The sequence below is a fragment of the Mesoplodon mirus genome (assembly GCF_964341445.2).
Source record: "Mesoplodon mirus genome assembly, chromosome: 9".
Taxonomy (NCBI): domain Eukaryota; kingdom Metazoa; phylum Chordata; class Mammalia; order Artiodactyla; family Ziphiidae; genus Mesoplodon; species Mesoplodon mirus.
The window spans coordinates 61,344,445-61,369,451 of record NC_138985.1 but is presented as its reverse complement, the minus strand read 5'-3'; the positions used below and the strand labels follow the sequence as shown (position 1 = coordinate 61,369,451).

At 37.8% G+C, this 25,007-nt stretch overlaps 1 protein-coding gene across 5 annotated transcripts; it reads left to right on the top strand.

The window, feature by feature from the left end:
* STEAP2 (STEAP2 metalloreductase) lies at positions 1-23,664 on the top strand. 5 transcript variants are annotated; one of them, XM_082632538.1, is made up of 7 exons: positions 1-495; positions 3,922-4,040; positions 10,582-10,706; positions 10,947-11,471; positions 13,911-14,438; positions 17,331-17,495; positions 19,466-23,664. In XM_082632538.1, the coding sequence occupies exons 4-7, from the start codon at positions 10,980-10,982 to the stop codon at positions 19,751-19,753; spliced, it is 1,473 nt and encodes a 490-aa protein (XP_082488664.1). In that variant the 5' UTR covers positions 1-495; positions 3,922-4,040; positions 10,582-10,706; positions 10,947-10,979; the 3' UTR covers positions 19,754-23,664. The 5 variants fall into 5 exon arrangements, with proteins under 5 accessions (XP_082488664.1, XP_082488663.1, XP_082488665.1 ...); XM_082632539.1 differs by lacking the exon at positions 1-495 and adding an exon at positions 624-773; XM_082632537.1 differs by lacking the exon at positions 3,922-4,040.
* The last annotated feature ends 1,343 nt before the right edge of the window (positions 23,665-25,007 follow it).

Below are 25,007 nucleotides of genomic sequence, written 5' to 3'. Positions count from 1 at the left end.
GCGGGAGGCGGGGAGCGCGAAGCTGGAGCCGTGCCGCCCGGACTCCCCGCCCCTCTGCTGGCCCCTCTCGGCGCTCCGCGTCCTGCCGCGCTCGCCCCACGCCTGCCCCTCCCCCGCCCCGAGCTCTCCGACTCCTCCCCGGCTCCTCGGCACTCCCACCTCGCCCGCTAGGCCCTCCACTCGGCGTCCCGGGGCCCGCTCCGCGCTCTGCGCCCTCACTGAGCGCAGCACCTAGCGGCGCGTCCTGCGAGGCCGGCCTCCGCGCGCCGCCCTTCCTCCCGCCCTCTCTCCTCCTCCTCCCCTCCCCGGCCCTGCGCGATCCAGCTTGGGGAGGCGGGGAAGCTGCCCGAGCGCGACCGCCGCGGCAGCCAGTGTGCAGCCGCGGGGCTGGAGGCGCGGTTCCTAGGCCTTAGAGCCCGGCGAGGCCCCTGGAGAGTCGGCGCTGCTCGCGGAGAGCTGCGAGGCCCGCCCCTACGCGGCGCCGAGGGCGCGGAGGTGAGCGGGCTGGGGAGAGCTCTAGACGCGGTGGCGGGGGCGGAGTTGGGGGGCCAGATGCGGTCGGCGCCAAGCGCTGCATCCCTCTTCCCCTGGATTCCGCGCCGTCTGCGGCGTCCGCCTGAGCTGCTGGGGTCCTGGATCGCGGGGTACCTAGAGGCGGGGAGTGGGAAGGGTGTCTGTTCCACGGATCCCGCCCCCTACTTCCCCGAGCTCCCAGAAAGTCCTGAGGTTGGTTGGGCCCAGGAGAAAGGAGGCCAGGAGAGACATTGTCCCAGGTAGGATGTGCCCCAAAGGGAGAGGACGGGCAGGTTACCTTAGCCTCCCTGATAGTCTCCTTACCACTTTGGGTTCATGCGGGGCATTTCATTGAAGATCGGGCAGCGCTGCTTTTCGAAACCTAAGTATTTCTAGTAGTCATTTTGTTTATTACCCAGTGATGTGACCGTGGTGTGTTTAGGCCATTATGTGTTAGAAAGTAATTGGCCTCTTCTTTGAGTGTCCTAAATTATCTGAGCCCCGTATTCAGCCACAGCCAAAACTTGTTGAAAATTATGCCCCAAAAATCTTGCTCTTAAAATAGAGCAGGGAGATAAAGAGAATTTTTGTCGAGAGATTTCCATTTATTATCTTCCCCACCCCTTGGAGAAAGATTGATGTCAGTTTTTACTCCTCAGGCCGTACATTTTTTAGATGGAAAAACTTATTCCAGGCCATGGTTAATTATCACTCATTGCTGTGGGTGAAAATGCAAGTAGAATTCGAACTCCTGCCCGCCCCCCCACCCTCTTGACTTTGATTGGATTCTAGTCCTATTAACAGCCCTGATACTGGGAACCTTTTTAGTTCTCTCCAAACCAGTACCCCATCACACCCCATACACTTTTTTCACCTTTATTATTTCCTCGTCGTGTTGATCTCCATTTATTTTTTTCTTTCTTTAAGGCTGTATTTTTTTTTTTTTTACTCTACAGCTCTCTCTTGTTTCAAAGCTTAAAAGCTATCTACAGAAGAAAAACACCCGTCCTAGAGATTTTGCAGCATATTTAGAAACAATTGGAATGGCTGCAGTTTCTTTCTCTTAGCTTGTCAGTCACTGGGGGGTGGTGGTGGAGGGGTGAGGGAATGAGACAGTATTAATAATGATGAATTGAGCTAACTGTGCAGAAAGGAAATGAAAAACTGTATCCAGGTCACTTTTTATTGTACTAGTGACATGGAAAATAGACTTGAAGTGAATGAGCGTGATTATATTTTAATAGTGCAGTTTCAATAAAGGGCATTCAGGGCATCAGGAGATGCATTTATTCTGTCTGTGCTCAGCCAGTAACCATGACATTGACTTAACCATGACATTGACATATCACCTGCTTTCAGCCCACAAGCCTTCATCAACAAAATGAGGGATCTTATCTAGAGACCTATTACATCTCTTCTGGTCCTGACATTTTTGGATGCATTTGACAACAAAGAATATTTGTTGCATTCTTATGTATATACTATGTGCCAGGCACTGTGGAGGCAATGATGGACAAAACAAACATGGTTCTGCCCTCAAGGAGCTTATTTTCTGGTGGGGGAAATAGTAATGAGTAAAGAACAGTTACATAAGAAAGGAAACCTAACAGGGGCTCAAAACAGAACAAAACTGGCGTGAATCATTGTATTGAAGAGACATGATAGGATGTGCAGTGTTCACAGGATGAGAAAGTGATTGGTCTTTTCTACTTCAAGAAAAGGATGCTGTGGCTGGATCATAGGGAATAACAGTCATACAGGATGACATTGAAGATTTGTGCTGGGGGACTTTGCTGGTGGTCCAGTGGTTAAGACTCCGTGCTCCCAATGCACGGGGCCCAGATTAGATCCCTGGTCAGGGAACTAGATCCCGCATGCACGCCACAACTAAAGAGTCCGCAAGCCGCAACTTAAAAGGTCCCATATGCTGCAACGAAGATCTCCTGTGCCCCAAATAAGACCTGGCACAGCCTAAATAAATAAATAATAAATAAAATATTTTTTAAAAAGAGTTGTGCTAGGACTAGCTAGTTCATTCAGAGCCTTCAGGTCAGGTTCATTTAGGTCAAGAAGGTGACTGCAGTTCAAAATGCAACAGGGAGCCACTGATTTTTAAGGAGGTGAAAGACATCATCTGATTTACAATTTAGGATGATCTTAGCTGCTTCCTAGAGAATGGTTTGGAAAGAGGCAAAGGAGTAAGTAGAGAGACCATTAGAAAATGTTTGCAGAGTTCAGGTGAGAGATGAGAGAGACCTGGATTAAGCTGGTGTCACTGGAGAGGGATTTAAGAAATATTTTGGAAAACAGAAGTTGGTGTTGGATTTTTTTTTTTTTTTTTTTTTTTGCGGTACGCGGGCCTCTCACTGTTGTGGCCTCTCCCGTTGCGGAGCACAGGCTCTGGACGTGCAGGCTCAGCGGCTGTGGCTCACGGGCCCAGCCGCTCTGCAGCATGTGGGATCTTCCCGGACCGGGGCACGAACCCGTGTCCTCTGCATCAGCAGGCGGACTCTCAACCACTGCGCCACCAGGGAAGCCCTACATTTTCTTGATAACACATCCAAATCAGCAGGTTGTGAATGTCATCAGATCTCTGAGGACAGCCCTTTCAGAGTTACTGTTATCCAACAATTAATGCTCTAGATGTTTATATGTGAAACAAATTCTGTTCTGTTTTATAAAATTAATATAGCATAACAGCTGCCATTCAGCCAGAGGAATGTCAAGGAAACTCCTCTAAATTGAAAATCTTAGGATTTCATGTATCTGAGTGTAATGGAATTCTCTTAACTTGATAATATACTTTAAGATTTAAATGCATACATCAAGTCAAATGTCCATTCAAGAAAACTGTGACCTTGAAATTTCAAGGAACCCATATGCTACTTAAATCACACTGTTAGATGGAGCTCATAAAGTAGAAGTGTCACAGTGTTAAATAAAAGCTAGCAATTACCATTATTATATAGCTATAATTCTTGGAAACAAAAGAATTTTAGTGTTGGGAAGGAATGCAGACTCAAGTACAACTTTCTTGTTTTCCATTTAACAAAGGAAACTAAGATTCAGAAAACAAGGTGATTTCAGAAGCCTGGGCCTATTCTTTCTCCTCGACACCACATAAACAAAACTTTCTATAAATGTCATAGTCTTTTCAATTATCTAGTCTGTATTACCTGTGAATAAGATCAAAACAAAAGGTAGAGGAACTCTAGCGCCTTGCTAGTCCAAATGTGGCCCATGAACTAGGACCATGGGTATCACCTGGGGGCTTGGGAGAACTGCACACTCTCAAGCCCCCCCCCCAGACCTGGAGAATTAGAAAGTGCATTGTAGCAAGATCCCTAGATGATCATACCCACATTAAAGCTTGATAGTCTGTCCACCTGGAAATTCTCGTCTGCTCAGGTCAGCAGAACCTCTGATGCCTGGAGAACTGAGGAGAGGAGCCCCTCGTCAAGTGGAAAGAAGAGACACCCTCACTGGAACATTCTGAATTTTGAATGTTATGAACTAACAGGAACAAAGTATGCTGTGTGGTAGGATGACACATTTTAAGGAATGGCACTGCCCTTTCCAAAAAATGAAGAGAGGAAATTGCAAAATAGTGAGTGGACCTTCTGAGATAGCTCGGAGCCTGCGTGAGAAAGGGGAAAGGGCTGCATGCATATTCTACAGCTTCCAGCATTCAAGGGCAGCTGTTAGTCTCTTGCTAGGGTTATTTTTCATTATTACAAACAACAGTGTAAAAAGGAGTGTAACTGAGGATCAAAAAGCCACATCTGTTATCTCCAAATACCAAAATAAGTATGAGGTTGAATCCTAACTCTTTTAGTAGTGTTGTTTTTGATCTTGGCTACATATTAAAACACCTGAGGATCTCTTAAAAAATCCTGATACCCAGGCTGAACTCCAGACCAATTAAATAAAAATCTGGGTGGAGGGGTGGTGGTGACTAGGTATCACTATGTGGTAAAGCTCCTCAGGTCACTCCAGGGTGCAGCTGGGGCTGAGAACTGCTGCTTTAGAAGGTCATTCTCTGCTGTGGGAAGAGGCAGCTCTGAGACTGAGACTCTGCCTCTCCACTTAACCCAAGCACTGAGTGGGACCTTCTGGTACTCCCATAGCATCCAGCACAGTCAGCAAAACTGAAGTCACAATCTGCTGTGCGTATAAAAGCCAGTGGGGCTTTCGGGACGTTGTGGGAAGCAGGATTTTTTTTAAAGAGGCGTATACTCTTGGCAGGTTTTATTAAAATTTGAGTAATAACAGTTACTGCTAGTGGGAATATTCTAAAATTGGATTGTGGAGATGGTTACATAACTGTAAATACTGAAAATCATTAATTTATACATTTAAAATGGGTAAATTTCATGATATGTATATTTCACCTCAATAAAACTTATTTTTTAGTTGTTATATATGCTTCAATATTCATAATTTAATCATGTTGCTTGGATGGCCAGGAAGCCACTGCCTGTTTTGTATCATTGGAGTGTTAACATCTAGCTGCATGCCTGGTGGATAGGGCTCAGTAAGATATTGGATGGGGGAATGGTTGGGGATGGATGGGTGAGTATCATTATGACCTTTGGTTGTGGACTGATTTCTAAATTGATGTCAATCATCAGAGACCCCTAAAGTTCATAGCACCTAGTGGGCATTGGTGCCATTTGTAAACTGTTTATGGTATGGTATTGAAATTAGGGAAAGGGGTTTGTGTAGAGGCTAGAATAGCAGGCCCATCATAGAAGATTATTTGTTTATGAATAAGTTACTGCAATGTAGAAAAACTTGTATTTGCTAGCCAATAAATATAGGTGTCCTTATCTCAGAGTACCATCTGCAACAGGTTATAAGATGGGGAAATTATTTCAGCCATTATAAGACCTGCTACTCCCAGCTTCATTTTAGACATATCCCCTGGTCATGTTAAATTGCAGTGCTATGAAAGCCCAGGCATGCACAGGAGACATGGCTGTGCTTGACTTAGCAGGCTATATATACTATGAGGTGAATGGAAGGACGTGTATAGCTTCTTCTCTGGCCTAAACACAGAAGAAAAGTGGGTTGGTGGGGAGGTCTTGGGATGGTGTTGCTTTAATTTATTGAAGAAGATCCTAAAATTTTTTATTAACTGAAGTCCTTGAGTAATACATTTTAAAAATTGAATTTCTAGACTAACCTAAATTTAACCTTTTTTGTTGAACGCTTTTTTGTTGAAAATCTTCCTACCATGAATTAGACTGCTTTCTTACCCTAGCAATTGCAACATAATAAACATATAAAGTTTTGTTTTGATGATTTAGGACCTAGAAACATCATGAAATCATACCCATATAAACGTATATATTGAATACTTACTAAGCCTAGGAAATATCTTGGAAGTTACTTGTAATTTTGAATATCTCATTAAAATTCTGGTTATTTGAAAAGTCTGGAAGGCTTGGAGTTAGACTTTTGCTTTAATGATATTATATTTCTTTTCTGAAAATCTTTTGGTTCTATAAAACATTAACACAAAAAGACACTCAGATCCAGGTATGAAATATTAATGAATCATTTATAATTACCATAGTTTATAAACAGAATTTCAAAGAATAGGTCTGCATAGTTTTAATAAAATTACTATTTTGTAGTTTTTGGAAAATGATTTTTAAATGAGGATGCATACAGATTACCCAAAAGTTTCAGCTGAGGGAAAGAATTTAATAGTCTGACTTAAGTGGATTTTAATATTCAAATAGCGAATAGTGATTGGACTGCATTATATTAGGACAGTTATTCTCAAACTTTAATGTGCATCAGAATCACCTGGGGGCTTTTTATAATACAGATTGCTGGGCTCCACTCCCAGGGTTTCTGATTTAGGAGGTCTCAGGCGGGGCCTAAGAATTTACATTTCTAACAAGTTCCCAGGTGATTCTGATGCTGCTGTTTCAGGGACCATGTGTTAAGAAATCACATTCTAATTTTTCAAGCAGAATTGCAGCTTTGCTTCTGTCATTGTCTAAAGGACTTAAGAATTTCTTCCAAAAAATAAAAACCTAAAAAAAAAAACCCACCTCTTCCCTCAAAGAAATACTTTATTGTTATAAACAGTTGGGTTTTATATGTTTATTTAAATGCTGAGAATGTAGGGAATATCTTTTTGCAACCCAAAGATCATGATGGTAAGAATCAGAATTTAGTCACAGAAAATTAGATTGGGATATTTGATATTTCATCTGAGGATGAAGGAGACATCTCTAGCAGCAGGGAGTTTGTTCCAAGGTGCTTTTCTCCCCTCCCCAGAAATGTTTTCTCTCCAACAGGCTTAAGGAGCATTTTATGTAGAGAGTTTCCTAATGTCAGACCAGTAAAATAAAAAGGAGAGGGAGAGGATCTATATAGGACTGCCAACTCAAACAGCTGTTATCACTATCCTTTTATGAAAAAAGGACATTTTGACCAATAGTTAAGAGATACTCTCAAAGGACAATTTGTTAAATTGAATCATTTTATGAAAAACTCCCTATTGTATCCATATACTTTTTAATTGCTGTCGACCAATGATAGCTTCATATTTGGGAACCAGTGCCCTAGCACTTTTAAAGTAAGGTCACAGAAAGAGCCAAATTTAATGTTGGATCCTTATGGTTTTAAGCTAGAATGAACCTGTAGTGTACTGTCATGAACCTGGCTTGAAGACATTCTGTGTAATTTAGAGATTATTTCCCAAGTACAATTCATAAATATATAGAATGACTTGAGGTAAGGGAACACCATGTGATATTTTTCTCTCCCTGATTTTCTAGAATAACTATCATACAGTCTAGTTCTTAATTATATGCTGGTATGAGGGGTTTTTTTCTGCTTTTTATTCCAAGTACATACTGTCTCTTCCTAACTGGAATGTAAACTCCTTAAGTGTACGCACCATGCTTCTCTTCTTTATCTCTTATGTGCAAAGCACACAGTGGCCTGGATAAATTCACGCTGGATCACAGCAGAGTAGATCTGCCTTTAGATTATAGTTGCATCACTCCTTGTCAGTGGAAATGTACAATGTAAGGTGCTTATTACTCTTATTTTGTAAATAGGTAAACCTTTTTCAGCTATTGACATAATTCACTTCTTATAACCCCATTTTTTATGGATATCATGATTGTAAACTTCAGCTCAGCTGTTAATCAAGTGATCCAAAATGATGGCTTAGCAAATTGTAAAGTGATTGATGACGTTTTGCTCCAGTGTCTCAGCCCCCATAGTTTGTGGAGATGCATTTCTTTTAAGTCTGTGTACGGATGGGTTCCACAGGATATGGACATACTTCTCGGCGCTTTTTCCCTTCCCTCTTGAAGCAGTACACACCTTCACAGTGTTTGCAGAGCCCCCAAAAGAAAATGAGTTGCTATCTGGGGGTTCTCCAAGAGATACCCATCAACCAATCATGTTTTGTTTTGTAGTATTAATAAATTTAGGTCTTTGGTTGGTTTTGATCTAAAAATTGGATTTATTGTTGATGGATTGATTTGATTGATTGATTGATTGGTAGCTAGAATTCCTAACCTTATAGCTTTGGATTTACCTAAAACTATCCTAAGCTTGAACTATTTAGAGTTAGTATTTCTTTTGGAGAATAAAGTTAATGGGTGACATTTGGTGATCTAGACAGTTTTAAGGTTCCCCATACAATGTTTGCACTGCAATATTAGAATGAGCAGAGGTCAAAAGACTCGTATTTGAAGGCTTGTTGTGTTAACTACCAACTGTACTGTCTTTGATAAATTGCTAAGGTTCTATAAGCCTCTGTTTCCTCATCTTTAAGATGGGCATAATATGTACTTCACAGCCATCTGAGAATTAAATAAGGTAATATATGTGAAAATGTTGTGAACTATGAAATAGCACACAAGCATATGGTATTATTATATGCTTTCAGCAATACACAAATAATCCATCTCTCAGATCCATTAAAGGTTGTTTTTTTTTCCTCTCATGAATGCTTTTACATTCCTTAACACTGATGAAAAGAGTCTCATTTTTTAGGCCAACTTCTATTTGTAGGCACAGTCATACTATTAAAGGGTTCAGTTAGAACTTGCCATTAGAAATACAATGTGAATAAGGCCCAGACATGTTAGGACAGAGTCACTTATTAATATGTATAAAATACAGGGTATAATGAGGTACCCAGAGATGTCATTATTAGGCCCTAATGTATTTTAACCTATCCACATTCTGATGTGCAGAAGGGGTGTGAACTTGCTTTGTAAAATAAGCAGATAAGTGATACTGTTTTGTTTTTGTTTTTCATTTGAAAAGGTCTTGATCATCATGATTCTTATATTTAAAGATTTTGAAATTCTTACGTTTGGGGAGATGCTACAGTCTCTAATCAGAAGAACTTGGGACTGGGATATAGGAAACTTGGTTTCTGGTGTGTGAGTCTAGTTAACTCTTTTTACCCTTAGATAATGTATATGACTAGGGGTAGGTTGGTCAGTTCACCTTGAATTGTTTAATGAAATGAGCATTGATTTAATTACTTCTGATTCCTTTAACTGCTCCTGATTCTCCAAGTAGCCAACAATATCTCCAAGAAGATGTTGACAGTTTTGTACTACCCTGGTGCCTCTGACCCCCGCCTGCCTTTCAGGGTGTATGGGGTCACTCCAAGGGAAAAGAAATAATTATCACCCCTTATATCTTGTAAAGTATGAAATGAAACATGTAATAGTTTAAAAAATAGTGAGTTTTCTCCTTTCCCAAGATCCAAGTTAGACATTAAGATGACTAGGTAATGCTAAGGAGCAATGACATCACCAAAGAAGGAGAACACACTAATATGAACACAACCATCACTCTTCCGCCTTGCCCCCGCCCCCATATCTTTCTTAAATTCCTTACATGCACCCAGATGACACATACCTTAGCTAGACTGCCTGGGTTCTAATCCTGGTTCCTCTAGTTTTCTCTCTTGTGACCTTGTACAAATTATCTTCTGCATGTATCAGTTTTCTCATCTGCAAAATGGGCATGACAGTATTAGTACCTATCATAGGGTAGTTGTGGGGATTCACTCAGTTAATTTGTAAAGCACAGAGCTGGCACATAGTGTATGCTATATGAGTATTAGGTAATATTATTGTTACCTTTTTAAAGATTAATTTACTGATGTATTTGGAGTCATTGAACATCCTCCAGTTCTAGGGTAAAAAGTTGGATTTTCCTTGCTCCAGTAATTTCAAATTTCATTTAGTAAAAACCAAAAAAAATGTTTTTTAAAACATTCCACCTGTTCCTGTAAAATCCATTAAGTTCTCTAAAGTGATCCACATCTGCTGTTAGCATAAAAGAAATTGTGCATTGCAGATAAAATGGAAGAGTATTTTTTATCCAGACCCAACAGTGATGCTGATTCATGGTGATCTGCTTGGTATGCTTGAGCAAGTTACAACAAATATGACCCTGTAAGGTGTTAGTCACTCAGAAAAGAATTTGACAGATTTTTCCAGAAAAAATAACTGCATCATGCTGTATGTAACCAATGGAGGAAAAAAAAAAACGGGAAGAAAAAGATTTCATAAGTACTGTGTCCTTTAAGACCATCAACACATTATTAACCCCCTTTACACAGGGAAGCTATCTTTCTCTATGATAAGTTAATAGGACATAGGGTGAATGATAGAAGTCTATTGTATTTAATTAATTCTTTGTTATATTTTGATGCCTACTTTTCTGAAAATATTATTTAAGTGCAAGATTTCTTTCTTTAGTAGCTGGTTTAGCTTACTCTCATTTAGTAATAAAGTCCCTCACTAGCTACTGAGGTAGACCCCATCACAAATGACTGTAGACAGTTTGGGGTTATAAATAAGTTCTTGGTTTTTATTATTGTTTTTCTGTTTTCTGTTGTCTCGTGAGCTATGATGAACTGTCATAGTCCTTCTCTATCTTTAGTGGCATTTCTGACTTGCTGCCTCTGGTCTGCTGAGAAACTGGATAATCACACTTGTTAGAACTGTGTTTTTTAAAAAGTTCTCCCTTGCTGAAAACTTCAGTCTCTTTCCTTTTGCGCTCTAGAGGCTTGCTGTTCAAAGAGGGGCCCGTAGACCAGCAACATTGGCATCACCTTACTAGAAATGCAGAATCTTGGGCCTCACTCCAGACCTACTGAATCAGAAGCTGCATTATAACAAGATTCTCAGGTAATTTAAGTACGCATTAAAATTTGAGAAGCTCCACTTTAGCACATCAACTTTGTGACAGGTCATTTTTCTATTTCGAGATCCATTTTTAGCTTACAGATTGTGTCTTGCAATGTTCGAGGTTATATAGCTTGCCAAACTATTTTACCTCTAGAAACAAGGGATGTTGTTATAACATCTAGAAGTGTATTCATGTTGGGTAATAGGTAATTGATGAGCATTTTATTTTCTCTCCCCTAGGATATCCCTGGTGATCTTAGAAGAGCCCGTATCATGGAATCGATCTCTATGATGGGAAGCCCCAAGCGCCTTAGCGAAACGTTTTTGCCTAATGGCATAAATGGTATCAAAGATGCAAGGAAGGTCACTGTAGGTGTAATTGGAAGTGGGGATTTTGCTAAATCCCTGACCATTCGACTTATTAGATGTGGCTATCATGTGGTCATAGGAAGTAGAAATCCTAAGTTTGCTTCTGAATTTTTTCCTCATGTAGTAGATGTTACTCACCATGAAGATGCTCTAATAAAAACAAATATAATATTTGTTGCTATACATAGAGAACATTACACCTCCCTGTGGGACCTGAGACATCTGCTTGTGGGTAAAATCCTGATTGATGTGAGCAATAACATGAGGATAAACCAATACCCAGAATCCAATGCAGAATATTTGGCTTCATTATTCCCGGACTCCTTGATTGTGAAAGGATTTAATGTTATCTCAGCTTGGGCACTTCAGTTAGGACCAAAGGATGCCAGCCGACAAGTATGTATTTTTAAATTTTATTCTTAGTTAGACGGTATTTTGTACTTAAATAGTTAAAACAAATATCATATATTTAAAAACTGAATTTTGACACTCTCCAATGATTATCATTTTGAAAACTATGTATGAGCTCCTGAAGATTTGTGTCCTGACCTTGTAAGGGCACATTTCTATTTCCAAAGTGATGTGAAAAGCTGAGAAAATAACTGGAACTTTCCTATCATAATCAGCTAATTCAAGAAAAAGGCAAGGTTGGCAGTTGAATAATGGGCCATCTCCTTGCTTCCTCAAATATTAAAACAATCTCAATCATGTCTTTTTTCTTTCCCTCTCTCCCTCCCACCCATCCTTCCATCCTCCCTTCTTCCTTCCTTGAAGCTATTTGGTAAACAGTATCCCATCTTTGCACGAAATGCTATGTAGTATGATCCTCAAGAAGAATGCTTTAGAAGTACCTTTTATTTTACGTAGATTATTCATAGTATTTTAAATAGTACAGTTTGTTTTATTTTAAGGGTAGATTTTAATTTGTGTGGGGAAGGTAGAAGCAGATTGGATTTCTCAGGTTCTCCTTTAATCTATGAGTTCTGTTTAGTTCAGTTTGAGAATAAAGCAGATGGGGAGCTCCATCAATGCTTTTGTGGAATGGGAGCTTTTATAAGTAAACACATAAAATAGTGCACCGTAAAAATCTTTCAAAAGTGTGGTTATGCATTATAATGAAGCATGATGATAAAATACTTTTATTTTTGTCCATAAAGACAGTTGATTAGATGTCTTAGAAAATAAATTCAAGTATTACATGGCTGTATGCTGCATATCAGAGTCATGATAACCATTCATTTTCAAATGTTTAATTTGGAAGAATGTATACTTTCTTACTTTCCTGGAGAGTATTTCTGAACCCTTTTTTTCTTTTGCATATCAACCAAGGTTTGGCAATGGATACAAATCTAACAAATTAGAGATAAACCTGAATTTAATCCTTTGCCCACATTTGTGATAATTTTAATTATTCAACAAAAGAAATTGTAGAACAAGAGATTAAATTCAATGTGAGCTACAGAAAGAGTTTCATTTGTATTTTGTAGTCCTTGTGGCTTTATGAATGTTTGATTTATTCTTTTAGGTTCATTATAAAATTTTATAATTAGTAGTTTTTTTCCCAGTGAAGTAAAAATAGTTTAATCCACCACTGTCACACCTGTAATAAATTTGAGAATGCTTTTCCTTACTTCTTTGGTATATATTTCTCCACCTTCCCTGCTCCATTTTAGAAGTTCATGAACATTTGTATAATAGTATAGGCTTTGTCATTTATATGGTAAACGTTAGATAAAATTAATAATCCTAAGAGCTCTACATTTTCACCATTATGTAACTAGGTTTAGTAGGCAAGCATTTCAGTGTGGTCTGTTTCAGAGCCTTTATATAAACATCCTCAGGGATACATTTAGGAATTTGTTTTCCCTGAACATAGCTCAGAGATTTTATAGCAAAATTCTTCTAACTCTAATCCTGGCTCACTCCAGCCAGGAACTTGTGAACTTGGTGTTCAACAAATATTTGTGAATTCTCAACTACATTACAACATCTAAGAGGTTTTGGTAGTTTGAGAGCCCACCCTCACCCGCACTGATCACAATCCCATCTTAGAGTTCCTGTAGAGCTAACAGCTCTTAGAAAATGGCAGTTACTTTACTGTTTAAGTTAACTAAGCCTATTAATGCTATTTTTTCCCCACCAAATATATTATCCTCGTTTAAAGATGAAAGAATTTCATAATTCTGACCAATGAAATAATATACCTGAGATTATCCATGGTTTTGGTGAATTGGTTTCTAAGCCAAAAGTTAAATTTTATAAATAGTATAGCATCATGATATCATTTAGAGGTTTTAATTACAAATTCAACCATTCAGAATCCATGCTTATCTTTTCCCTTGCTGAATAGCCATAAAGGGCAATGCTTCAGTCCTAGAACTAAGTACTGTCCACCAAAGCCTGGAGAGCCAGCCCCACCCGGTTCCCTGCAGGAGTGAGAGAGCTGGACAGGGGAGGGGCATGGCCTGCAGCTCAAACTCCACCTAGACTGTTGGAGGGAAGACCTTACCTTGTCTGCTCAGAACCTGGTGATCCAGAAACCTTTCTCTCCTCCTGCCTCTCTTCCCCTGAGGACTTCTATTCCTAGGTTCAAGCTAGATTTTTCTGCATTTTCTTTTCATGTCATTGATGGTAGCAAGGACTTTGTTGTTTTTATGATACTATTTTAACCTATAAATAAATAGATTAATAAATTAATAAATGCTTTATCTCCTTAATTTTTTTGCATCACGCAGGGTCATCATAAGTGATGCTCTGTGGATTAAATGGAGCGTGTGATTGTTACCATTTTTATAAGCAATAATAGTAATGATGAGTCTTCTGTTTTTTCCATAGGTTTATATATGCAGCAACAATATTCAAGCTCGACAACAGGTTATTGAACTTGCCCGTCAGTTGAATTTCATCCCCGTTGACTTGGGATCATTATCATCAGCCAGGGAGATTGAAAATTTACCCCTGCGACTATTTACTCTCTGGAGAGGGCCAGTGGTGGTAGCCATAAGCCTGGCCACATTTTTCTTCCTTTATTCTTTTGTCAGAGATGTGATTTATCCATATATTAGAAACCAGCAGAGTGACTTTTACAAGATTCCTATTGAAATTGTGAATAAAACCTTGCCCATAGTTGCCATTACTTTGCTGTCCCTGGTGTACCTGGCAGGTCTCCTGGCAGCTGCTTATCAGCTTTATTATGGCACCAAGTATAGGAGATTTCCACCTTGGTTGGAGACCTGGTTGCAGTGTAGAAAACAGCTAGGATTACTAAGCTTTTTCTTCGCTTCCGTCCATGTTGCCTACAGCCTCTGCTTACCAATGAGAAGGTCAGAAAGATACTTGTTTCTCAACATGGCTTATCAGCAGGTATGGGACGTGCTTGATATTTATCTGATGCTAGTAAAATATGTGATTATTAGAATTTGTAAAACGTGAGATTTAAAACAGTGTAAAACTTTACATACCTTGTAATAGAAATTTTGGTATATTTAGGGAAGAGAAAGAATTGCTCTTTAAACAATGTTTCTGCACAAGAATTATGTGGCTAATTCAGAATCATTTAGAATAAGAGCTGCTACCATCCCTTTCTTTGCAGAATAAAAACAGAGAAGTGAAGAGTTGTTTTCTTTTTTTAATGTTACAATTGCAGTGATTACTTTCAGCATCAGTTAATTATTTTATAATTGTCCATGTTCCATGAAATAACAAGGCAGCTCTCAGTAAACATACACAATAAAATTAGAACTAGTGAAAATATAAAACAGAATAGGAAGTCAAGATCAGGAGACACACACAAGGTTTTTGTTATCATAAAGCAGGGAAGATACTGCTTCCTCAGGTGAACCTTTTCTAGCACTTAGCTCTTCAAGAAAATCTCTGGGAGAGCTTCACAGAAGGGGCTTGATGATGGAGTAGACTATGATTTTCCTCAGTAATTTCCATTCAGCAAATGTAAGGGCTTTCACTGAAGCTCTTTGATGTAGCATTTCTCAATGAAAGCCGAGGACCGTGTGTGTACTAAACAAATGTGTAAGAGCTTTTGCATTTTATAAGAAATCAAGGCATCATGGTCCAAGTATGTAGCATCCAGTACTTACACTTGTTTCAACAATAAAACCTAAAATAATTTGAAAAAAATTACTAGATTGATGTTCTTTAAGCCATTCTCTCTACAAATAACCACTTAAATGAATACTAAGGCTTTGATATCTACTCCACCAGCTTCCTCACCTCCTTCAAGTCTTCAATTTGTTGACACAAATAATCAATAAACAATCAATAATAAGAATAGAAGAGAGTTTTATTTGCGCCAAGCTGAAGACAACCTCTCAGTAGCTCTGAGGGGACTATTCTGAAGAGGCGGGGAAGGAGCCAGTGTGTATATGAATTTTTTGGCTAGGAAATAAGTGTAGTCAAACATACATCTTTGATAAAGAATTACTGCTAATCACAAAGAACAGATATCTCAAGTTAATGATTTTAGTGCTCTTCTATATATGGGAAGATGCAAGAATCTGGGGTCCTTGAAATTCTTCCTAAGATATGCATCTTAACTACCTAGGAGCCAATATTTCAAAGCACAGAAAGCCTCATCCTGTTTTTTTTCCCCCTGAATTCCCCTCAGGGCCTGCTGTCAACTGACAGTGGGTTGTGACTGAACCCTTTGTATAACTTGATGACGGGCAACATTCTTCTCTTTAATGGTAAAGCTGATATACAATGTATGTTTGACAGGCCGTAAAACAGGCTGTTCTAATTAGCATAAAGTTCAAGCCAAATCATGTATAAGCCAGAATGACTTCTCTGTACCTCAATATGTGAAGATTTCTTCCATCAAGTTCTTACCTCCTCAGCGAGGCCTTCATTTGGACACCAATTTACATTCTGCCACCTGCTTCTGACTCAACCCTGGTACTCTCAGCCCCTCTTACTTTACCTGCTCTTCTTTCTCTTTGTTCAATAGTATTTACCACCTTCTAAGACACTTTGTGTTCTTTGTTTATTTACTGTTCTCTGCCTTCTCTCATCATAATGTAAGTTCACAAGAGGAGGGATCTTTGTTTCGTTCACTGATATATGCCTAATGCCTGGAACTGTGCCTGACACGTTGTAGACACTCAAAAAACATACTCATGGAACAAAGGCATGAATTGGGAGGGCTTGTAGATAGATACAGGTTGTAATCTCCGGGTATACTGGGGTATGCTGTTATTCTGTATTGTTGTATAGACACCAAATGAGATAATAAGAGCCTTTATCCATGGAGAAGCTCTGTGGCTCTTTTCAGGATGTTGGTATGATTGCTTCAGGGAACTAGTGGCTAAGAAATAGCTTTTCTCTCTCTTTTTTTTTTTTCATTTCAAGTATGTTTGGTTACCTGGAATTGGACAAAAAGTTAAGGTGGTGTTAAGTTAGAATGTTTTCCATGAATAGATTACTTAAACCAAAGCTTTAACCCAAGGAATCCAAGCCTTGATTTATACTCTAATTATATTGTTTGCATGTAAATAGACAATTCTAAAAGTAGTCCCTATGCAGAATATGACATATTCAGAGTTAAACTCTGGCTTGATTATATGTGCATTATCAATGTAAGGGAAAGTACTGAATGAGGCAACTGGACAGTTGGAAAGTATATTAATGAGGCCATTCAAGTGGATAAGTATTTGCAATCCTTAGGGCTTTATCCTCAGGGAAATCTCAGCTTCCTGGGGAAAAGAAGGTAAGAAGAGGTAAATCAACATCTAAATAATCTTCATGTGAGAAAGGAAGGCACAGACATAGTTTAGAAATTCCCTGCCTGGATTCTAAATTGAACTAAGGCCAGAATCTACCCAAAATATTCAACCAAGTTTAAACTGACTTGTAAAAGCACCAGAAAACTAAGTCTAACTGTCAGTACTTCTTTTGTGTCCCTCTGGAACCAACCACTCAGTATTTCACGGTCTTGGGACTCCAGAGTCCCTGTCACCATGATGTATTGCAAATGTGATGACAGATTTACCCACCCTTCTCACATGTGGGTGAGGAAGGAGAGAATCTTAGTTCTCTTTTTGTTTAACTCTCCCTCTCTTTCCCTCACACCTGGAACAATACCATCCAGTAATAGGTTCTCCATAACAGTTTGTTAAATTGAATTAGTGCAACTCAAATATTCTATGTCCATATATGACATATTGTTAGGCCAAGAGTGAACTCTGTGCTGAATCAGTTAATATTCTACCAAACAAAGGAAATTCATGTTTGCTTTCTTGTTAGGTTCATGCAAATATTGAAAACTCTTGGAATGAGGAAGAAGTTTGGAGAAATGAAATGTATATTTCCTTTGGTATAATGAGCCTTGGCTTACTTTCCCTCCTGGCGGTCACCTCCATCCCTTCAGTGAGCAATGCTTTAAACTGGAGGGAATTCAGTTTCATTCAGGTATGTGGGGTTTGTTTGGTGAGGGACTGGGTGGCATAGATTTTTAATTCCAGTTAAGTACAGTTGGATTTTAAATATGCTGCTAATAAAAGAGTGCCCCTGGGACTGCTGTTCATGCATCTAGCTCATGGAATGTATGTCGCTAGAGGCCAGCTTAGCACTGTTCTGGTTTAGTAGGTGAAAGACCAGTACAGGACTTTACTGGAAAGCTTTGATAGCACTGCCTACTGTGTTACAGGTAAAGGTTATTTGAAAAAGAAAAAAAAAAAATAGTGGGGGATGAACGAGCTTAGATCAAGTTTAATACCAAAGTCAATTTATTATTGGGAAAATGAATGAAGACTTACTTTATATTTTGAGTCATCTTGATCTGTCTAGAAAAGTCTCATTCATTGTAATTCAAGTGGAGAGAAACTCAGTATGAATATTTTAAAGGAAATGTGTATACACACACAAACACAAGCGGTAGTTAATGGATTATGGCAAGCAACCAGCCTTATCATTCTTGTTAGTATATGTATTTGGTACATCAGTTGTATACATATGTATACGAGTGTCTACAAAGGGGTTTCAAGATAACGTTGTGTTCTTTGACAAGTTAAACATTCACTTACTCCAGTAATAGCTATTTAATACATTTGCATACTTTAAAAATATATAACTCAAACTGAGACCCTACCTAAATTACCATAAAATCAGTATTGGTTGTATCCAAATGGTTTATAGCACAATATGCAGATGAGTGTCATTTGGTGGTACACTAAATTTTGTTTGTTTTTAGTTTTGTTTTTTGCCTATTCACTTGAGTTTTTTTTTAAGTGATCTAAAAATCTCATTCAAATTAAGGGCATATCCCTTGTCTAAATTCATTTTTCCTTTTTGAGGGGAATAAAATGTGAATACTTTCCCAACTGCTGGTTTAATCACACCTGAAAAGAAATAGAAGGCCCACTGATAAAAGGTGCTAGATGGGTGCAAAGTATCATTATAAATTTAGATGAGTAATTGCAAGCAGAACAATTTTTTGCGAGAGTTGATCCTTCCCCAGTGAAGTTAGAAGTTACATTATTATGCCGATGTAGTACTACATTTTGTGTAACATAGACCATTTCTTAAATAAGCAATTAAATATAATGTAGGGAACCCAAAATGCTGAACTTTTTGATTTTAACCTGTGAACTGTTTAACAAAGTGCTCTTAATAATCTTATTTAATATGGTTGATAAAGCCATTTGAAATGCTTTTTATGTTACATATTAATACTGTAAGATTTTTCATATTTATCTTCAACTAGTATGTATGTGTGTGTATACTTATGAGAATGCTCTTCAGCATTTAATTTTATTATATACGTGTGTATATATGTATGTATACATGTATTATATACACACATACACACATTTAAAAAAAATAATATAGACAACTGGTAGAAATCTGGATAACTTTTATAAAGGAGTTTTCCAGTTTTTATCAGTATCCTTAAGGGAAACCCAGATGTTTTGACCAGTAATCCCACTATTAGAAATCAATTCTAAGGAAATAAACCAAAATAAAGAAAAGGGCTTAAAGTGACATTATAGTTGAGGAAAGTAGGAAACAGAGTAAATGATCAACAAAAAGGAATGCTTAGGTAAATTATAGCACATCCATTCAATAGAATATCATATAGCATTAAAGTCATGTTTTCATATTTAGTGACATGAGGCAAAGGTTCTGGATGTGATAAATAATCAGAATATTAGGCTATATGCAATACAGCCTTATTTGTATAAAAAAGTGCATATAAATATATAAGAAATATATGAAAATACTAAAATTGTTTAATGCAGTAGAGAACAAAGAGTAACTCAGTAATTTAAGATAAAATAGTATTATCAAAATATAAACTTGGTATATCTGGATGGGTTAATTTATGAGTTTGAATAATTTGCTTCTTATTTTGTTTCTTTTTCTTCCTCCCCTATCTCAAGTCTACACTTGGCTATGTTGCTCTGCTCATAAGTACTTTCCATGTTTTAATTTATGGATGGAAACGAGCTTTTGAAGAAGAGTACTACAGATTTTATACACCACCAAACTTTGTTCTTGCTCTTGTTTTGCCCTTAATTGTAATTCTGGGTAAGATCATTTTACTCCTTCCATGTGTAAGCCAAAAGCTAAAGAGAATTAAAAAAGGCTGGGAAAAGAGCCAATTTCTAGAAGAAGGTATTGGAGGAGCAGTTCCTCATCTCTCACCAGAGAGGGTTACAGTAATGTGATGATAAATGGTGCTCCCTGATGCCATACAAAGTTCTCCTCATGCCATTATTTTTATGACTTCCTTTATCTTCAGTTGCAAGTGCACTGTCAAACTGCTATGGGCTGATACCTCTTCAGTGAGATCTCAACTGAATTAGTGGTAGAATTTTCTTCAAATTTATTTTCACTAAGTCACATTTTGCCAATATGAGTTTTTATAGTCAACTTATTGTTGAAATGTAGGTATGTTTTGTTTTGTACAATCGTAAGGCTATTGTTATTTTAACAAACTTTATTCCATAATCAGGCAGAAATATTTGTAGTTAATAATATAGATACAACATAATGTTAAAAAACTTTGCACACCAGCAGAACTTTAAGTTTTTTTGTTTTTGTTTTTGTTTTTTTTTGCGGTACGCGGGCCTTTCACTGTTGTGGCCTCTCCTGTTGTGGAGCACAGGCTCCGGACGCGCAGGCTCAGCGGCCATGGCTCACGGGCCCAGCCGCTCCGTGGCATGTGGGATCTTCCCGGACCAGGGCACGAACCCGTGTCCGCTACGTCGGCAGGCGGACTCTCAACCACTGCGCCACCAGGGAAGCCCAGAACTTTAAGTTTTAATATAATTCAATAGATATATTTCTTTTCTGAAGCTTCAGTAAGGTTTTAATTATTATCTAGCTTAAGAAATAGAAATGCATAACCATGCATTATTTTTAAGAAAGGACACATTACATTAGCATCTAGGAAAGGGTGCATGGTTAAAATCCCTATATTTCTTTCATAAGATCGGGTTTGAAGAATGTAATCAGTTGTATGAACCAATGTGATTTATAAACAAACACAAGTTAAAGAGACAAACTGAACTTGAAATTATGTTTAAAATGCACTGGAGACATGAACTATATACTGATAATGTGTACCTCATGAAAGATTTTATTCTTTATCTTGTTACAGAGCAGTTTTATTTGCATATTAATATACTGATCAGGGAGAAGACAGTAACATCTGGCCTCCAAAACTGATATTTCTCACCTAGTACCAATCTTGGGAATCTTATAATTGTTTCTAGTTAGAGGGAGAGTGTTACGTTTACACACGAGGAGTTTTCAGCTGATCTATGCTGTTGCACCTTAGCCAGTCATACTCCAAATGGTACAGGATTTTACTGACATTCATGGATGGATTATAACCTGCCAGGCACTGTTCTAAGCACTTTACTTGTATTTTCCCATTCAGTACTTACAACAACCCCATGACAGAGGTAGTTATTTTCCTCATTTTACATATAAGGATACTGGAGCATAGAAAAGTTAAGTAATTTGTCCAAGGTCATGCAGTTAGTGAGTGGCAGAGCCAGCATTCAAGTCCAGGCAGTCATATTTCAGAGGCTACAGTTTTAGCCGCTAGGCTATATGGCCCCTGCCCCATCCCCATGCATACCAATCTAGATGCTTCCTCTTTGATATAAAGGCACTGACATTCTTTACAGTGTGTTGTGGTGTCAAAAGATATATGAAAGGGCTTCCCTGATGGCGCAGTGGTTGAGAGTCTGCCTGCCAATGCAGGGGACACGGGTTCGTGCCCCGGTCCAGGAAGATCCCACATGCCGCGGAGCGGCTAGGCCCATGAGCCATGGTCGCTGGGCCTGCGCATCTGGATCCTGTGCTCCACAACGGGAAAGGCCACAGCAGTGAGAGACCTGCATACTGCAAAAAAAAAAAAAAAAAAAAAAGATATATGAAAATATTAAAATCATAAATTTATCATTGCCTGTGGGATAATCCACACTTACCCTAGGAGAGGATCTTGCCTGGGACAGGACCCGGGAGATCCATGGCAGTCCATAGGCCTCCCTGTGCAGTGAGGGACTCCAGCAGATAGGACCACAGCAGTTTTAATGAATGGCTGAGGTCTTACGGAATCTTAAAAAGTCCCTGTAGAGTTGGTCATCTCTTTTTCTCTTCTTGAGAAGTCCTCCTGCCTGCTCAACCACTAATTAGGGAGCAGTTTGCAAGCATGAAGGATATTTAGATGAGCAGTTAATTATAAATGTACTCTGGAGACATAGAATCATACAGATTATTCATGAAAGTTTTCAGTGCTGACATTCCACATTAAAATTGCATTTTGTTCATACTTTGGTTAGAAAGCCCTATGTTTTTTTTCCGTTTGCTCTTTCCTTATTAAAATAGAAAGTTGCAGACAGATACAATTATGTGTATTCCTCTTCCTGAAATTATAACATTTTTAAACTTACCCAGTAAGGTTCTACTGAATCCAGCTGCCAAAGATAAATGGACTTTTACTTAGTGGAGGCTACCTTTCCCACCAATGGCTCCTTCCCTAGTACCACATCATGTCAGTTTGGTAAACTACTCATGATTCTCTGATGTCCTCTTCTTGCTGAATTTTAGTAGCTTGTACTTTTTACTTGAGCTTTTCTTTTTTCTTTATTTTAATTATATTCTTTCCCTCTTGGTAATCATTTACTTGTTAGTTCTCAGTAGGGATTCAGTTGGGTGATAACTTAAAGGTAAACACCTATAAACTATATAGTGGACTAGTGAAATTAAAAGCATATTTTTAATATTTTCTCGTTCCTATAGTTCTACACCCTTAAGCCCATACTTGCATCAGTTAACGTGAAAATACAATGAAATATTTTTAAAAGTTAGATGACTACTGAAGTATATTGTTGCATGTATATATTAATTAGCCAATAAGATAAATAAAATTATCACTATTACAGATAAGTGGGGCCTTTGAAAATATGAAAAAACAAAGTCTATGAAAATGTATATAAGATGTAACAGTTGTTTGAAATGGTGATATCTCCTTTTCAGTACTACAAAGAGGAAATAATTTTGAAGTTTTAGAATAAATATAATATATTCATTATAATTCTAAGTGTTTAAAAGCTTTTCTAAAAATGCAAAAAAATATTGACTTTTAACTGCTTTACTTAAATGACTTTTAATTGCTTTATTTTACTATTTCCTACCTGATTATTTTTCTTAATCATTATTTCTCATAATCATTCTTTAAAAATCATTACTCTGGCCTCAGAAGTAGGACTGAATTCTGCTCTTGCTAGATGTGAGAAAGTAGTGGGAACTTTAAAGTAGTGGGATTTTTTTGTTTCCTTAACTGTATTTTGAGAAGCACCCCTGAGAAAATTATAAGAATGTAGAAAATATACCTAGTTTTAATCCTATGAAAAATAATTAAGTAATTTTTTTCCTAAGAGGAAATTAATCATTGACTGAATCATGCTACCTAGCTTTTGTGTGCAGATTCCATGTCTCCTCTATTAAGAATATTTAAAATCATGTTTAAATAAGAATATATTCATGCTAGCATATATTTTTCAAAACATATGGAAATTAGCCTAGACTGTCTACATGTAGAGATTTTTATTTAAATTTTAAAATATTTTAAAGTATGAATAAATTATATTTATAGGTATTTATCAGAGAGAAATATTTTGTGCTACATATGGGATTGGTTAATGAACTCCAGTGTTAAACTACCTGATTAATTTCTTAAAATTAGCATAATCTTGGGTTGATTAAGGAATTTTACTTTTAAAATTAATTTGATAATAGTAACTTAATGTATATTAATCCTTACAGTCAACTTATGAAAATTATTTGTGTAAAAGGGCTTTTAAGAATATATCATATCCAATTTTTTTGTTTATCTCTTATGTGATATGTAAAAATCTTAATTCTTTTTAATTGCCTTTTGCCATTAAACTGTTTCATAATAAATTCTGTACAGAGAGGTTTCCCCTCCAAAAAAGTTTTATTTGTGAAAGTTAAAGATTCTTTTGTGATGTTTTAAATAAAGTACCATCAATGTAACTTATAAATATTTCTTTAGGAGTATTATGAACACTGAAACTGTGTCAGTCTATAAAATCTCTGTTTTTGTTTTTTTTTTTTGCGGTATGCGGGCCTCTCACTGTTGTGGCCTCTCCCGTTGCGGAGCACAGGCTCCGGATGCGCAGGCCCAGCGGCCATGGCTCACGGGCCCAGCCGCTCCGCGGCATATGGGATCCTCCCAGACCGGGGCACGAACCCGTATCCCCTGCATCGGCAGGCGGACTCTCAACCACTGCGCCACCAGGGAGGCCCAAATCTCTGTTTTGAAATAAGTATTTAAACAGCCTAAAATGTCGTGTTGAAATTATTTTGTAAATTCATGACTTAAAGCACACATAGTATAATAACCTGAGTCTAGTGTTAAGATTTATATTTGTGATGTGTTGTCATGAAAATGAGCTGCTCCACCCTCAGTTGTTCATAAGTCAGTAAAGCAAATTCTGGTACATCTTCAATATATGTAATTGCTCTAAATGAGTATATGTAATTGCTCTAAATGACACTGTAATAATTTTAGTGGAAACACAATTTGTTCATACCTTTGAACAGTGAATGTTATAGGGATGAATAGGTTCTTCAATTTTTTTTAAGTGCAAGAAAACTATCAAGTGCTAATATTCAGAGATTCTGTCAATATGATACCAAAAAACATTTAGTTCAGCTTAACACATGTACACACAGTAGTCCCCCCCTTACCATAGTTTCATTTTCTGTGATTTCAGTTACTCACAATCCGCCATGGTTTGAAAATATTAAATGGAAAATTCCAAAAATAAACAGTGAATAAATTTTAAATTGTGTGCCATTCTGAGTAGCTTGGTAAAATCTCGGGCATTCCTGCTCCATCCCGCCCACCCGGGAGGTGAATTATCCCTCTGTTCAGTGTATCCTTTCCCTTAGTCACTTAGTAGCTGTCTTGGTCATCAGATCGACTGTTGTATCACAGTGCTTGTAACCCTTATTTTACTTAATAATGGTCGCAGAGTACAAGAGTAGTGACGCTAGCAATTCAGATATGCCAAAGAGAAGCTGTAAAGTGCTTCCTCTAAATGAAAAGGTGAAAGTTTTTGACTTAATAAGAAAAAAAAATTGTATGCTGAGGTTGCTAAGATTTATGGTAAGAAAGATTCTTCTATCCATGAAATTATGAAGAAGGAAAAAGAAATTCAAGCTAGTTTTGCATTGGACCTCTTGCTGCAAAAGTTACAGCCAGAGTGTGTGACAAGTGCTTAATTAAGATGGAAAAGGCATTAAATCTGTACAATAAGATATTTTGAGAGAGAGCGAGACCACATTCACATAACTTTTACTACAGTATATCGTTATAATTTTTCTATTTTATTGTTAGTTATTGTTGTTAGTCTCTTACTGTGCCTAATTTATAAATTA

What these genes read in the sequence shown, in the direction of transcription:
- STEAP2 (XM_082632537.1), top strand. Translation starts at nt 10,980, where the DNA reads ATGGAATCGATCTCTATGATGGGAAGCCCCAAGCGCCTTAGCGAAACG. An exon ending in CAAAGGATGCCAGCCGACAA is followed by an intron (nt 11,472 to 13,910) that starts GTATGTATTTTT and finishes TTTTTTCCATAG; the next exon opens with GTTTATATATGCAGCAACAA. An exon ending in GGGAATTCAGTTTCATTCAG is followed by an intron (nt 17,496 to 19,465) that starts GTATGTGGGGTT and finishes CCCTATCTCAAG; the next exon opens with TCTACACTTGGCTATGTTGC.